At 35.2% G+C, this 17,010-nt stretch overlaps 1 protein-coding gene across 4 annotated transcripts in view; it reads left to right on the top strand.

The window, feature by feature from the left end:
• The first annotated feature begins 899 nt into the window (after window positions 1-899).
• The window catches only part of LOC306862309 (gamma-aminobutyric acid receptor subunit gamma-2-like), a 53,265-nt gene continuing 37,154 nt past the window's right edge, over window positions 900-17,010 (top strand). For 2 of the 4 annotated variants that reach the window (XM_079405054.1, XM_079405053.1), the window contains exons 1-4: window positions 937-1,262; window positions 10,383-10,525; window positions 13,550-13,617; window positions 15,864-16,084. In XM_079405054.1, coding sequence (XP_079261180.1) covers window positions 1,156-1,262; window positions 10,383-10,525; window positions 13,550-13,617; window positions 15,864-16,084 — 539 coding nt within the window. In that variant the 5' untranslated portion in view covers window positions 937-1,155. Of the gene's footprint in view, window positions 1,263-10,382; window positions 10,526-13,549; window positions 13,618-15,863; window positions 16,085-17,010 lie in introns of all 4 variants that reach the window. The other 2 variants (XM_079405056.1, XM_079405055.1) reach the window with 2 other exon arrangements.

Below are 17,010 nucleotides of genomic sequence, written 5' to 3'. Positions count from 1 at the left end.
TGTCAATTGTTTTTTCCCCCCTAGTTTCCTCAGAGATCTCACAGTGGAGCTGTCCATGGTGCTAGAATACAATCCCCTGCACTTGATGCTCACTAGATTTGTACATGCTGCTGAAACTGAGTTTCTTCTCATAAATAGCTGTTGTCACTAAAATCCTGTCACTCCACCTCAGTTTGACTCATATGTGACATCTGTAAACTGTACGCAGCGATTGGTCACCTATATCACGTGGAATTACCATGCTCTTCTTTTCCCTCATGCTGGGAGGAATGACAGCTTCCTGTGCTCACATCAGGACAGTCTCTCTCTAAAAACACATATAAGTGCTATTTACACTCCAAATCACACACGACCTTTAATTTTGTCATTTATGGACATGTTAAATAATTCTGACAAAAATATCCGCATCCATTTACCCCCAACAAGCTAGAAAAAAATTAAATACAATAAAATAAAATAAAAATTAATTCAATATATGAGCAAAACATACAGAAACAGTCAATGTCACAAGGTATAAATGCAGAGAGCAAAGAACAGTGTATTTTAATATTAATAAACGCCTCTAATAGTTTACAAAATACCCTGTATCTAAATTCTGATTGGATAAATCGCGTTCGACGACACTAAAATACCGCAATAAACACGCACATTGTAGTTGCTCGGCATCATACAATTCGGATTTGTTTATTCGCTTTTATTAAATATTGTTGTATTTAAAAGTAGCTAATAATAATATAATAGAATATCAACAACAAAAAATTAAGACCCTTAATATGCATGAGTTGATGCTTTGTGTAAGAGCTTGTTTGCGTGGTAGTTATAATATTATCTGGATATAATGGAGATATTTTATTAATAGAAGCATGTGAGCTTGGATGCATCTCTACCACGCATGTGTTGTATTGCTGCTGCAGCGACGTGCATCAGATCCGCTTTCACACACTTCATCTGCATTCACACATTTAGCAGTTGAGCCGGAGCCGCTCTTGCGTTTATTTCCAGATATCTGCCAGTATTATTAGTAGAGAAGGAGCTCAGGAGCGCGCCGTGCTGTGTTGTGTTTCTGACGGCTCTGAGACGCGATCTGCTATGTGTCATAGCGAAGAAAGGCAGTAAATAAAGGCGACGCGTCCGTCTGCGTGAAGACAGAGCAAGATGGTGATCATGGCTTCTTTTCATTTTTCCTCTAAATGCTTGAATGAGATGGCGATCTCTCTCAAGCTCTGTCTGTGGGCTTTTCTAATCGCCCAGCTTCCTTTGAGGTAAGAATATCAGACGAATGTATCATGTTGATGTGCTCTGGTTCGCAAACGTTATATGGCTGTGAGTGTCTGCGGTGATTGGTGCGGCTCTATTTCCCATGGATTCCTCTAATCTGTTCACCTCAGAGTCTAGGAATATATGCATGTTTGCAGATCGCCGATTGTGAAAGTATGAAGATGAAATCTGATTAATATCTGTCGACATTGGGCAGGTGTTTTTTTTACGTTGCTGGTGGCGAAACCCTTTAAATAAGCTCCAGAAAATCACTAAACGAGGCAGTGGTGTGTGAAGCTATCGAGCAGTCCGTATAATAATTATAATAATTATATAACCAATACTAGTTATATAATGACCGTGTTCATTCGGGAGGTATGTCATGATTCAAACAGCCATCAAACCAAATCCAGGACAGAATCAGGATAGATGCAAAAGCATGCTATTTGTCAGTGTGTTTAGTCAAGGGCTAAAGTTCAAAGCTTTGCCGTGTGCGTGACGTCATTTCAGTCAAGACATTTGTTTAAGAAGATTTAAGTCAGGGTTTGACTCCTCCTCTCCACCTGCTGATGAAGAATCAGGAATAATTCTGGCCTGTAACTACACTGTCTGAGCGTGGACACGTAACACAAGCACTACAAGCAAATAATAATGTTAAAGTACAGAAATAAAGAAATACAAATGACTGAAATCAGGGGGTTTAAGTGTCATGTTTTGTTGAGATTGGCTTTACTTTATATTTGGTTCCCTGAGATCCCAGTGCTGTGCGTGCAAAAGTAAAACTAATAGTAATTTTGAAATGAAGCTATTATTTTGATATGCACCCCTGACCTACACATATTATTGAATCTTCTGATCACAAAACACTGTAGGCGTTCATTTTGACCTAAGCATACATATTTAAATGAAAACATTGTGCATTTGATCACCTTTTAGTTGCATCAGTCACATGGGCGTTCTACGTTCGAGGAGATTACTGACAGAGGCATCTATTGTAATTATAGTAAAAGCCTGCTTATGTTCTTATATTTAACCAGTACTTTGTAATATAATGCTTGCTTTCCATTATCAGGATAATGCATTAAATATGTTTGCTATCAGTCACAGATTTGATGTGATAAGTTTCTGTCATACATCCCAGCCAATTTCACATAGTGCATCCATTCAGAAAGGCACGTATATTTGAGATAGGCTAGTGGTAATTGATTGGGAAAGGACAGTTAGAGCTTGTGTACGGTTATTGAGGGATTCAAACCGTCAATACAGGAGCAGTGCAAACCTAGGAGCAGAAATTGTTCTTAACAGATTGAAGGAATAGCATTGACAGAAGCTGATAATGCTGTCACTCAGGGTTATCTCTCTAATGGACTTAAAGGGATAGCTACGAGAATATTTTTTGTGCGCAAAGAAAACAAAAATAATGACTTTATTCAACAATTTGTCTCACCCGAGTCACCCTATAGCGACATTTTTGAGAGTAACACATACGTATGCAACATATGTACGTGGATGAGTTGTTTACATATGTGACACTCTCCAGAAATATCTTAATTTGTGTTCCAAAGATGAACAAAGGTCTTACAGGTTTGGTGAGTAATTAATGACAGAATTTTCATTTTTGGGTGAACTATCCCTTTAAGACTATATGTGTTCTACTATTTTACACCTAAATTACTTTATTCATTAGACTGTTTGAATGATATGGGGGTATATTTTTCTGACCCATAAAGAGTAGGCCAGGCAAGAGTCAGATTCATGGGGATCGGAAGCTCATCAGATGACTGTCAGTGTGGCACCGGTGGCACCCCAGCACTACATGACATTTTCATCTGGAGTCGCACCACAGGGATTATACACTGACTAGTGGTGTGATGAAAAGATTGCTGCTGCCTTTGATATCTCTCAGCATGCTGGTTTAAGAGTAAGGCCTGTAGTAACACCTCAACCTTATCACGTAAGATGTTCTGAACCAAAGCTCATATGTTTGAAAGCTGACTCTCAAATGCATGCGGTGTGTTGCAGATGTACGTTAGGATATTCAGAAGTTACTCTCATCTTCCCAAATGTCCAGAACACAGTAAAAGTGAGTTTATGAAGTGTTACTGATCCATAAATACACATATTTGCTATGTCTTTGATTTCCCTGCTTAAAACAAATTGCAAAGGGCAGTAGTAAAAACATTGGCTGTACTTTAAAGAAAAAAAAATCAATATTGGTCCAGTGTCATAAATCAGTGGTTCTCAGTTGGTGAGTTGCAGCCCAAAAAATATAATCATGCAGGGTTATGAGAGCAAAATAAACAGGCCTGAAGCGAAACCAGTCAACAGAAGCTATAATGGTGTATCAATTTGTTTTTCAAATAATTATTTTTGAATATTAAATCTGACCCTATTTAAACTCCAAACAGATCTGATGGTAAATATTCAAACTATTGCATGCACATTACTATCATATTGGCTGTTTATTACTACTTATGAAGCACATATCGATGCCTTATTCTGCATGTTTTAGATCCCTTAATCCTACACCATATCTCAATTCAACAACTACCTTGCTAAATATTAATAAGCGGCTAATTAGGAGTTTATTGAGGAAAAGTTGTAGTTTATTGTTAGTAATAGTGAGAATTGGACATTAAAATAAAGCATGACCGATCTTATTTAGTTAGGCTTAAGCTTTAAGATCTGTGAATATCCAGACTGTTTAAAGGTCATCTAATTAGGGAACTGAAGGCCATTATAGGTCAGCTGATGCATTGTTAATAGTGCCTTATCTTCAGGACAGTGTAGATGGGGACATTTGATTTCTTCTGCCTGTCCGCAGCCTCTTTCTGGACTAGTGATGGACAAGTAGGCTACATGCAGCAGATGGTGTAATTCAGTGGAGGAGCTGGGCCCAATAAACAAAATTGGCATCAGCGTCCCATCAAGGGAAATATCATCTCCTTTTCATTATGAGCTGTCTTATACTGAGAACCATTACAAAAGGGTTACGGTGAGCGTTTCCTGCATTGCTCCATGGGCTGATTATTGAATTGCAATAAGGAGACATGTTACTTCATTATACTCAGTAAGGATGAAATGAAAATCTGATGCAATGGCTCTCACCACCTCACAGGAGCCATTTGAGCCGCGCAGTCAGGTTCAAGTTATTTCCTCACACATAAGATAGTTCATTGCAAAATTTAAATGATTTCATAGTAAATTGTTGTATTGTACCATTATACTTTGCATGAAGAAAATTAAGTCTTTTTAGGACCTTTGGCTGTAAAAAATTAGAGAATGCACATTGTGGCAGCTAACTTTGGACTTGGCAGCTCATGTCCCATTAGTTTCCTTCAAAAAACATTAAACCTGATATATGTCGGCGAGCTGCCCATGAGACTGTCGGCGCAGACTTTAATGTGAAAGGCTAGGTTAACCTTTAATATCAAATAGAGATCATTTTGAGCTTAACATTGCATTCTGAACAGTGTTGGGGGCAATGCATTAAAATAGCATGAGTTATGTAATCAAATTACTTTTTTCCAAGTAACTAGTATAGTAACACATTTACTGGAAAATGTGTTACTTTTTCAAATAAGTAACGATATTTACTTTGTTTTTCCTTTTATTGTCTGACAGCTCTCCTGTCTGCAGAAATCAGGAGCAAGTGCAGAGCTGTGTGAACATGCTCTTATTATAGATCTAGACTGTATGAATAAGCAAAAATGACTTTAAATAAACACTACATTTGTGTTCCTTTTTATTTCTTTTTTGTTGTTGTTGTTGAACTTTTTCTCCTGCGTCCTCTACTGTACAGATGTGAATTTGCATTTCCTTCAGCCTGAGGCTTATTCATTTCACTTTTGATGTGAAAGGGCTTTTACATTTGCCAAACATAGACATTTTTATATTAGAAAACAACAAGCAAGCCCAGCCCAGATGATAAAAAGTAACGCAAAAGTAACACATTACCCTTTCCATAAAAAGTAACTAAGTAACACAATTAATGTTTTAAGACGTATTGCAATATTGTAATGCATTACTTTTAAAAGTATCTTTCCCCAACACTGATTCTGAATAAATGGCCTACTCATAAAACAAATCATGAGGTTTTATTTATGTTCTGTTCATTTATTTGTCAGTTTACTGTCCTTGGTTATGTGCTGAGGTTGTTGATGAAGACCTGTATCTCAAGTACACTGCAAGGAATGTTTTATTTAAAGCAAATGGAAAAGCTTATTTTCCAATGCAGGCAAGAGTGAATATAGTTGTTTCTTATTTTTCTAGTTATTATTATTATTTTTCTTCCCTAAAAGCATCTGTACATCAGAAACGGTGGCACTATAATAAGGTCATTGCTGTTTTGGTTCATGTGTCTCTGGAACCATAAGGGCTACAATCAAAACATTTGTTCCTTACTTTTTAATATTCCTCCTAGACTGTTAATCTGATTCACCACATTTTGCACAGAACAGATCTATACCATGCTGGCAAAAAAAAAGTAATCAAAAGAATATTGATACGGCCAAGGGTTGTGAAGGTATAGGCGAATGAATTGGTCTGGCATAGTGCATGCTAATGAATTGACCCGTTGTTAGATTAAGCAGAAGTCCAAACTTAAGAAAACGTGATACACAAAGACACTCCGGACTCTGAGAACGCAAAGGAAGCACATAACTCCTCAGCCGTATGTATTCAGTGAAGATGCAAATGGTTTTGCCTCTTATCCTTGGCAGATTCTAATATATTCTTCCGATTTCATTTGGATAAACAAACAAACAAACAAACATGGCCGCCAGCATCAAACTACAATAGCGACTCTGGAGCAGTCATTTCAAAGTCTTATGAATCTTTCAGCGCCCCCAAATCAGCTGATTATATTTGATCCATTTTCTCACCAAAAAGTTTCCTGTTATTTGAAAAACTTCACAAAACTTGGTACACATGCACAAGAGGGCATTCTGCTGAATTTCAGGAATTACCCTGATGCTCGTGGGACTAACAGACATTTATAAAAGATCAGCTGTAATATTAATGCTGTCCAGAGGAAAGCACAGGATAGGAAATCCTTTTAGGTCTCAGGCTAAAATCTCCATAAATAGTTTAGTATATTGACGTGTAGTGTATTTACAGTAAATATATACAGCGAGAGAGAGATCTGTGATGTCTAAAATGCTGATATAGATAATTAAATGTTAAATTATTGTTATATTCCTAATGATATTAAAACTTATTATACTATGCTATAATACATAGTATAATACTTCTAAAATGAGTTTTTGTTTTGTATCGTCTACTTGAGTCATTTGTCCTTGCCCCTTGATAATCACCATTTGAGGCTATATTTATGGATTTTATTTCTAATATTACAATTACTGGAACAGGCGGGTCGTAAAATGCGCTCTTAATATATGCAGTACAGTATATTATATTCTAAACTCTCCATTTCTAGTGTTCTCAATAGAAGAGCAGCTCCAGTGCACTCCAGCTCTGTAGGATATTGGTATTTTTATAAAGTTTCACATTACAGACGCAACAATTAAACTGCTGGAAAAATGTGTGAAATATATTAACTTCATTGATATTAGGGCTGTCACTATTATAACTATTATTAATAGTTGTAAGGTAGTTATTAAGTTGAGGTATTGGGTAGGATTAGGGATGTAGAATAATGCATTAATATGTGCTTAATTATTACTAATAAATGGCTGATATTCTAGTAATATGCATGCTAATAAGCAACTAGTTAAGAGACCCTAAAATAAAGTGTTACCCATTATTGTATATACAGTATACAATAATGCAGTTATATTTTATATCATTCTTTTTTGTTGCATGTTGCATGTTTTGTTGCATTCTTCGTATCTTTGTATGGTAATATAGATCAAAAAAAATATTTTGGAATTACACAGCTGTGACAGTAAAATAAACCTGTTGTGCTTTGTGATCAAAATATCTCAGGATGGTCTGAAACATCACATAATTTCTAGCATTCACTTACAAAATCATTTATTTGGAATGCAGTGTGCATCCATGCATCAAAGCGCTTCGGCTATTCTAGCGCCTCAGGCCTTAGGCGAGGGACCTCTAGACAGATGGCCAGACCATCACATGCAATGCACTGTGTAATTGAAATGTAAAGTGCCCAATGATCACAGTTATTAGTAATATAATCCATCTTGATGAGACAATTATGTAATCATTGTGACAGGTCTAACTGATGTTCAATTTATATAAACTGTTCTGGGATGCTAAAAATCTTCATTTTTGTTAACTGTTTGTAGAGTTCAGCAGGAAGGTTTTAAATGGGCTTCAGAAGCTGTTTGTTGTTGAAAAGACTGTAATGATGCAGTGCTTCCTCACCTAGTAAAAAGGTCATATATTTAAAATACATTTATTTCATACTAAGAATAGTTCAAATCTATTAACATATTTACTGACATATCGCTCGAGAGATTACTGATATAAAAATTATAATTAAACTTTATTTGGAGTACTGCTTGAGCACAATGCACACTTATTATTGTTAAGCCTAAAATGTGTTTTAATGTCACCGCTGATGAAGATTGTATGATCTTTGAATGATATCAGCCTTTCAAGTGTACCTGAAGTATACTTGCAATAGTTCCACTTTAGCACAATCAAATACACTTCAGTATAGCACTACTTCCGCACAATTAAAGTGATTTAAGCACAATATTAGTTGTTCCAGTTTAGTAGACTTGAAGTATACCAGTTTAGTAGACCAAAAGTACAATTGCAGGGTATTTTTATTCCGTACATAAGCATGTAAATGTATTACTTAGCATGAAATAAATATATTTCAAATACATTTTAGTGTATTTATTTTTCACTAGGGTCCCCATATTAATGTACAGTGAAATGCATTGGAAGTGTTCCAGTCTGGCCTATCTGAAATGTTTCTGATGTGTTTGCACTCAGTCACATGTTTCTCTCAACGATGGGCTTTTCTGTCTTCTACTGACTCCATGGTTACTGCCTCACACCATCCATTGTTGTCTGATTGCTTTGCCAAGGTCCTCAGCATTCATTTGAGAATGATTGCATCACTCTGCCTCTGGCATACTTTAATATTTTAATCAATTACTTTACATAGATAGATAGACAGACATACAAGATATCAAATATATAGCAGCTGTGCACTGCTATGCAAACATAAACTCCACTATTAACCCAAGCAGGTAGTTTATGAAACACATTAACATGTGATTAAAATGACTTATAGCCTATTCTCATAGAACAGATGAGATAATGCTGTAGATGCAAAACGGAGGCTTGAGTTTGTTGCACCTTCCTCTCACAATCTGATTCTGGGAGCGCTGCCAGCGAGAGAGAAAGAGCGAGAGCACATCTCTAATGCAACATTATTATTGTACGTCTGTCTGTCTCCAGCCTCCACCATCACACCCACACTCTGCAAAGACTGAGCGTTATCTGTGTCCTCCTCTAGGCGGCGCCCTTTTAATGGTTTAAGTTAAATGGCCTTGTAAAAAACTTTGTTGCATGTCCAATTATGGCAATCAGAGCAGGCATTTTCAGTTCAGTAGAGTTAAGAGCACGTGCTTCCTGAATCTGCTTCCATCTGTTGTGTAAAGCCCAGGAGACGCATTGCTTTTCATTTTTTGTCATTTATAATTGCTATTTTAGAGACCTTGTGTTTGTATGTGATTGATGTGTCTGTTTTGATGAACATTGTTAACATTTCCATGTGCCTTCTTCAAATAATTACTGTAGTTTATTAGGTGCCAGCATTTTTTATCATTTTCATAAAATTTGAATGTCCCTCAGAATATTTTGTTGTATGAATATCTGAACATGCAATATGTCAAAAGAAAGAACAGAGCCTCTGCTTTTAAACAAACAAACCATTTTATTCTAGCTGCATGCATTTTTTTTTATTATCACTTGAATGTAGGCAAGTTTAATCAAAAAGCTCAATTTTGAACAGAAAGCTTGGAAAATGACATTGTTGTCCAGATCATATTCAGAAGGTGATCAAAATATAGATGGAGTTGATCACTTTATCAACACATTCAAAGCTTTACAGTGTAACACTTTCTGCGTCAACATTTCATTTGGTAACATTAGGCAGATTTGATTTATTTGTGGTTTAATGTTTGATACTATACATATGCGTCTGCTTACACATAATCACACGTTTCTGCATCTTCTTTGCCGTGTTTTGATCCAGATATTCAGTACTCTTTCAGAAGATGTGTAATAGCGCCTCCTACCATAAAACAACATCTGTCAATGGTGGGAAAGAGTACTAATTTTGTTTTATATACATTAAATTATGTTTTCTTACTCAGATTTGTTGTCTTGTTTCCAGCCAAAATATCTAAACATTCTTAAATCAAGAAGGATTTTCTAGACAAGTAAAAATTATTGTCATGTTTTCAGAAAAAAAGAAGACAAAATTAAGTGAGTTTTTGCTTAGAACAATCAAAATAGCCAATCTGCTAATCTTATTTCAAACAAAAAACAAGATTATTTTTCTCACCCATTGACAGATTATTTAGCTTGTTTCAAGCAAAAACTCACTTAATTTTGATTTTTTTTTTTTCTGAAAACAAAACAATAATTTTTACCTGTCTAGAAAATACTTCTTGATTTAAGAATTTTTAGATATTTTGGCTGGAAACAAGACAAGTAAGAACATTTTTTGCCGTGTGCATTTTTGTATTTTCTTTTTAGTTTCTCACGAAGATTAACAAGGAGTAACTACATGATTGCACTTCAGTATGTCAAGTAAAGAAAACTATTTTCTTCTTCATATGAGTGGACATTGAAGCCTCTTCCTCACAAACTGCGTCATTTAGATAAACATTCATTAGTGGCTCTTTGGAAGACATTTCAGCAAAATGTGTCTGCTTTCAGCTGGAAAAAAAAGATTTACAGTATACTCGCTTGACGGCTTGTTAACAAGATCACGTATTAGAACAGAACCAGATCAGATGGGCATTTGCTATGTTGTCAAGCAATGCAAAGTCAACATGATCTTATCTTACATTCTAGAGACCACAGAAATAAAAGTGCATTTACGAAAATGTTGAAAATAGGACATGTGACAGATTAGCAACTTCGATTCACCTTTTTTAATGTCGTTTCCCCATTAGCTCTGTCCAGCTGGAAAGTGATGATGATGAAGTGACAAACAAAACGTGGGTTCTGACCCCCAAAGTGTACGAGAGCGACGTCACACATATTCTGAACAGCTTACTGGACGGCTACGATAACAAGCTGCGACCAGACATCGGAGGTAGGTTCTGTTTCTATTTTACATTCAGATCTAAGCTACTGAAGGCGGTTTAGAATCAGCAAGTGTGTTATTTTGTTTAACAACTGACTCGAATACATGTTTAATCTCCAAGAATACTGAACCTCTTTATATTTGGACTTAATAACTTTAATAACACACCAAACTCCCTCTCAGTTACAAACAACATATAATGTGGGAATACTGTCTCTTTCTGATTTACTCTTACGTTGACTTGTGTTTGAGTTGTGTTGGGTATTAGGGCTGTCAAAATGGCTGAAAAACTAATTTAGAAATTTGTACTTAAATATTATCAATATTAGAATTTAAAAGGCATAATTTCAGTTGGGGGGGGGGGGGGGGATTTTTTGGCTTCTCTCCTGAGGCCACAAGAGGGTGCATCGAGGAAAATATTACTAATGCACGTTTCTTCAAAGCAATAAAAAAGTGCATAATGTTTAAAATAATGAAGATGTTCAGTTGTGATATCATCTGAAAGCATAACAACTAACTAAACATTTAAGAACCGTCAGTCGTTTCTGTGCAGCTATAGGTCCAATAATCATCTGAGCCAAATGCTAATCATCTGACAAAAATTTGAAGGAGGAGTAGTGAAAAAATGGAATACAGTGCATTTGAAAATGGGAATTATTGCAATGGAATGGGACCTTAATGTAACATATTGACTTTGATTGCCTAAGATCTTACATTGTTTCTAGGACAAAGGGCTCAAAAGTTAAGAATTTTTAACTTGTGGTGGTGCAATAGAGTTGGCCCTAGAGACACCAGAATTAATGAAATTACTATTGAAGGCCATCCCTTTAAATGTGCCAAATTTCATTATTCTCCTTCCTATGGTTCATAGGGCTGCCATAGACAGAATTTGGGGAGGAATAATAACTACATCAGGGGTTACAGCCCTTTCAGTGCTTGGCCCCTAATAAAGAGTTGCAAGCCGTTATATTGGGGCCGAGCACCAAACATACTGAAAAATGTTAACAATGCTAGCTACACGCTAATTATAGAAACATGAAAGTAATGGCTTGTGGTCTGTTGAGGTTTCTTAGTGCTCTTATAAGGTCTAATGGGTTTGAAGAGATTTATTTGGGTCTGAACTGGTTTGATGTGGCTTCCGAGGGGTCAGTTGAAGTTTAATGGGCTCTAAAGTGGTTTAATGTGGTGTTCATAGTGTTTATTGATTTTCATGTCTTCATCTAACTTACTTTTTGTCCGTCTGACCATAAAACCTTCAAAATTAAAACTTTTAGACAAAGTTTTATAAGCCAAAAACATCAAACCATCAGCAAACTTTATCTATGTACTTTGCATGAGAAAAGAGGAAAAGATTAATGCATCTTTGGGCCAAAAACAAAGTTATCGTTCCTGGACCACATGAGATGAGATTTGAGTGCACAGCCTTCTGCGGTTTACATTTTCAGCATGAAGAGAATATAATCACTTTATGTACTGAACTCAGCATGCATTGCACTCAGAATAATGGACAGGCAAAGATATACTGTTACAGAAACCCTAGATGAGATGTGATTACTCAAACTCCTGATCTCCATCGCACTACATCATTTAACACGGGGGCTTGTGACCCCACAGATTTTTGAGCCAAATGGATTTTGAAGGCAGTGTCCAAAATATTAAAAAGTATACATTTTATAATTATGTTATTCGGTTAATGGAGATAGAAAATGAATAGTGGCCAATATGCTGGGATGATATACACTGCCCTCCAAAAGTCTGGAAACACCCCTGGCACCCCTTATCATTTTTTGGTGCAAATACATTAAAGTAACTTGACATTATCATTGAAGACCAGCAATAAAGCATAATAATGGCAATATATACATGTCAAAGTCAGACATGCCCCTTTGCCAGCCATCGGATGCCCAGATTATGCAGAGCTGTAATAGCTGCTAATGGTGGATATTTTGATTAATCGAAAATGTAAGTTTTTTTTTCTATGTATAAACTGTTTATGTAATAAAATATGTTTTTTGTAGTTTGTGTTGTCCCTTATCAGTACAAAATTATCACAAATTAAAAAGGATTCATGCCAATATTGTCCAAAACACCTCTTTTCTAGGGCGTTTCCAAACTTTTGGAGGGCAGTGTATATATATATATATATATATATATATATATATACACATCTTGTGGCCATTAATTTATTTGTTTGTTTATTTAATTAATTCCCTAATGTTTGTAAACCATGGACATATTGTACTAATTAATTTCCTAATCAAAACTAGGGAATTGATTGAAACATGGCCAGAAATGAAAAAAAAAATTATTCATTGTCACAATTTAACTAATATTCATAAAACATGGAAACAAATCCTTAATTCATGGCCACAATTTCTACATTTTTGTCCCTATGTCATATGTGTGTTTGAAGCTTCTTAAATTGGTGCAAAATTAAAAAAAGCTTTTTGTGAAAATTACTTTTGCCAATCTACCAAAATCAGTGCCTTTTTCTAGGCCTGTGTCTGAGGTGCGGCATGTTTCTTTGAAGAACTGGAGAACTGTCTCAGATTTGTCCGATTTTAAATGCGCTGTCAAGTCATGTACGCACACTTTCAAGCTGAGTAAAAATGCTGTCCATTCCCTAATACTAAAGTGTATTCTAGGGTTGTCAAGCGATTAAAAGTTTTATCTAATTAATTACACAATGTGTTGATTAATCTAATTAATCATAAATTAATCGCAGTTTAAAAAAAGTTTGATGCTTTTCTCATTTTCACAGTAATCACTTTAAAGTAAGCCATTATTGTGAAAATGAGAAAAACATCAAATAATTATTTATTTATTTTTTTTAAGTAGCTTTAGAAATAAATATATTATTTGATTCAACGTAGAATTAATTACACGTAACCTTTTAGGCTACAACAACCTTTCAAGTGCTCTGATTGTTTTTTGTTAAAAAAAAACCTCCATTGTTATTACCTTAATAAACCTCGTTAAATTTACTCTGAACTAACTGAACTTCTTCTTGTTTCTCTCCACTGCTCTCTACAGTCAAACCAACCGTGATCCACACAGACATGTTTGTCAACAGTATTGGTCCAGTAAATGCCATCAACATGGTAAGAGCTATCCTAACACATTTAACACATTTTTATGAATATAAAAGTACATAGTGTTTCTTTCAGGCAATGCTTTTTTATTTTATAATGTATTTATTAGCATATTTTTTATACACAAATGCTATTCACATTAGAAACTGAAAGCTGTGAAGCTGATATTCTCACATGTACTGTATGTCAGTGATATTACAAATTACAATGCAATCTACAATTTCTGTAGCCTATTTATTTTGGATGTTTATTAATGCTTACATTCTATAATGATTTGTATGGAAGCATGTTTCTGCCTCTGAATAAAAAATAAAAGGTGATTGCAACTTTTCATCTCACAATTCTTACATTTTGAATTCTAACTTTTTGAGTTATATAAAGTCATAATTGTGAAATATGAACTCGCAATTGCAAGAAAAAAGTCAGAATTTTGAGATATGAACCCGCAAATGTGAGTTATAAAGTCCAGTGCTAAGGGAAAAAAATATTATTTTCTTACAATTTATGTATCACAATTCTGACTTTTGTTCTCACAATTCTGACTTAATAGCTTTCAATTGCAAGCCAGAAGATTGTGACTTTTTTCAAAATTCTAATGACCTTTTTTTATATATATTCAGTGGCGGAAACAGGCTTCTATAGATTCTTATTCAGGATATCTGCAGTAACTGAACATTAATTTATATTATGTCCAAACGAAGCTAATTCTGGGAGATATACAATTAAAGGAGTGAATTCTGTCCAGTATTCTCTGTCAGTCCCAGGACTGGGGCGAGTATCTAATTGCAGCTTTTTTTAGACAAGAAGATAATTCAAGAACATAGAGACAACCCTAAGGGAACCACAAACATAACTGCTAAACAAATGAGCAAATAACAAATATCAACTGAAACCTAGGCTATATATACACACAAGAGATAGCAAGCAACTAAACAAGACACAGGTGAACATAATCAGAAGCCATGGAACCGAACAGAAACAGCAAATAAACACAGGAAGAGAAAACCAATGGAACCAAAATGGAAACTATAGCCCCTTTTTACACAGTAATATCAGTAAATTGCTGTAAAATTACCGAAACGACTTAAAATACAAAAATGCGCTGTTAACACAGGCAATGACGTTCCGTCTCTTTTTCTGGTGAAGCACCATTCACTCATTGGTTTCAAATACTGGTCAATTCTGTGAAACCATTAACCAGACATTATCTCTTAATGGCTGCGGCTTCCGGTGTTGTGTTTGTAAACAACGCGATCAGTGTGTTTGTTGATGTTTTAATTTTTGTGTCAAACGTTCACATTCATGCAGCTGCTTTTGGCCCAGAGACATCGCATTACACGACTTCAAACTGAAGTTATGGCAATTTACCGGTAATTTTCCAGTAAAGTCTGTATGTGTGAAAGGGGCTTATGTCTATAATACTGCAAATCTTTAGGTACAAATCAAACTATTATTAAGATTGACCTGTTGATAAAGTGGGGATATTTTTTTTATTTGAAAACAAGGGGGTTCATATATTTACTGTTTATTTCTATAGAATTTCTGTATATTTTTTTATTTCTGATCATCACTTTTTTTAGAGCTCCAGGCCTGGTCTGCTCTTTAAAATTCACACTGATGAATAAAAGACAGCAATACAGAGTTTGAGAGGTTGAAAAAGGCACGTATAGTCATACATGGTAACATTTCTGTGGGCATGAAATTGTTTGTCATTTTGAAACAGTATAATGAATTTTTTTTTGTAATTAATAATTCCTATTTTCAGTTAATGTCTCCATTTTCTGTAAAATTAACAGAAATGCTGCTTGGCGTTTTGCCATGAAATGCTTTGGAGATGTGGGCTTGTTCTCCAAGTGTTACTGGGAACTTTTTTTTCTGTATGGTATGCATCTGTAAGAAAATGAGTTTGGGCTGTGACAGTCCCTAAACATGTACATATGAAACGATGCGAAACAGATAACAAGTGTTATCCTACAGTTGTTGCTGACATGTCTATTGTCTCCAGTGTTCATTTGAATTTGCACCAGGATTAGGATTTAAAATGCATTAAATCAGTGTTTATGTATTAATTAATTTGCACCAAACTTGTTTAAAATAGCCAATCCTCCAGTGCAAGTCTGCGTCTGTCTTGTGTCATTTCATGATCCAATTCCCTTCTCTTCTCAAAGTTGAATACTTATTCTCATTGGGACTAAGGGCTATGCATTTGTCAATTACACAAATGTCTGAAAGATCTGCCCTTTCTGATTCCTTAGGAGTACACGATTGACATCTTCTTCGCCCAGACATGGTATGACAGGCGGTTGAAGTTCAACAGCACCATGAAGGTTCTGCGTCTCAACAGCAACATGGTGGGAAAAATCTGGATCCCTGACACGTTTTTCCGCAACTCTAAGAAGGCAGACGCCCACTGGATCACCACACCTAATCGCATGCTTCGGATATGGAACGACGGGCGTATACTGTACACTTTAAGGTAAATGCACTGTTTAATTGTGAATTATCATGCATAAACCGAGCATACCCAGATAGCAAGCAACCATAGAAACAATGCAAAGTCAATGCTGAATGTAAATTTTTTGTGAATAAACACACTTGCGTAACATTGATGACTGCATTTGTTTTCAGTAACTAAATGCAACCTTAACGAGCATCCCTCATTGAATGTACCTGATGTCAGCTGCTCTTTCGTTACATCAGATGAATGTTGTGAAATACTGATTTTGAACACCTTCTGTTTTTTTCTTTTTTAAAGAACATCAAAAGATGTCCTTGCACTGCCCTCTTGGCGTTCGTAAATGGTCAAACATAGTATTGTAATTTTTCATTTGCATGATACGTTTTACATAATACACAAAGCTATTAATTAAAATAAGATTTGGTTTTACAGAAGCTTTTTGTCAGTAAGGAGCATACCACTCAAATCAAGCACTGTGTTAAACTCAATATGAACAAAAACAAAAACTACAAATATAATTTGCTAAATGTCACTGGAACTTTAAGACATTCTGAATAAATCTCAAATAAGATGCACTTTAAGTATGTAGAAAAATATATGATTTAATGATAACACTTTAGATCAAGGAACACTATTCACTATTAACTAGTGGCTTATTAACTGTTTATTAGTGCTTATACAGTATTAATGCATAAGCATATTCTAGATCTACCCTATATTTCTTCAAAACTACTACAACAACTACCTCATTTACTATCAATAAGCAGCAAATTCGGAGTGTATTGAGAGAAAACTCTTAATTAATAGTGAATATGTGACCCTGGAGCACAAAAGCAGTCATAAGTAGCACAGGTATATTTGTAGAAATAGCTAAAAATACATTGTTCGGGTCAAAATTATCCATTTTTCTTTTATGCCAAAAACCATTAGGATATTACGTAAAG

This window comes from Barbus barbus (genome assembly GCF_936440315.1).
Source record: "Barbus barbus genome assembly, chromosome: 43".
In the NCBI taxonomy this organism is placed as follows: domain Eukaryota; kingdom Metazoa; phylum Chordata; class Actinopteri; order Cypriniformes; family Cyprinidae; genus Barbus; species Barbus barbus.
This window is presented reverse-complemented; position numbering and strand designations above follow the sequence as displayed.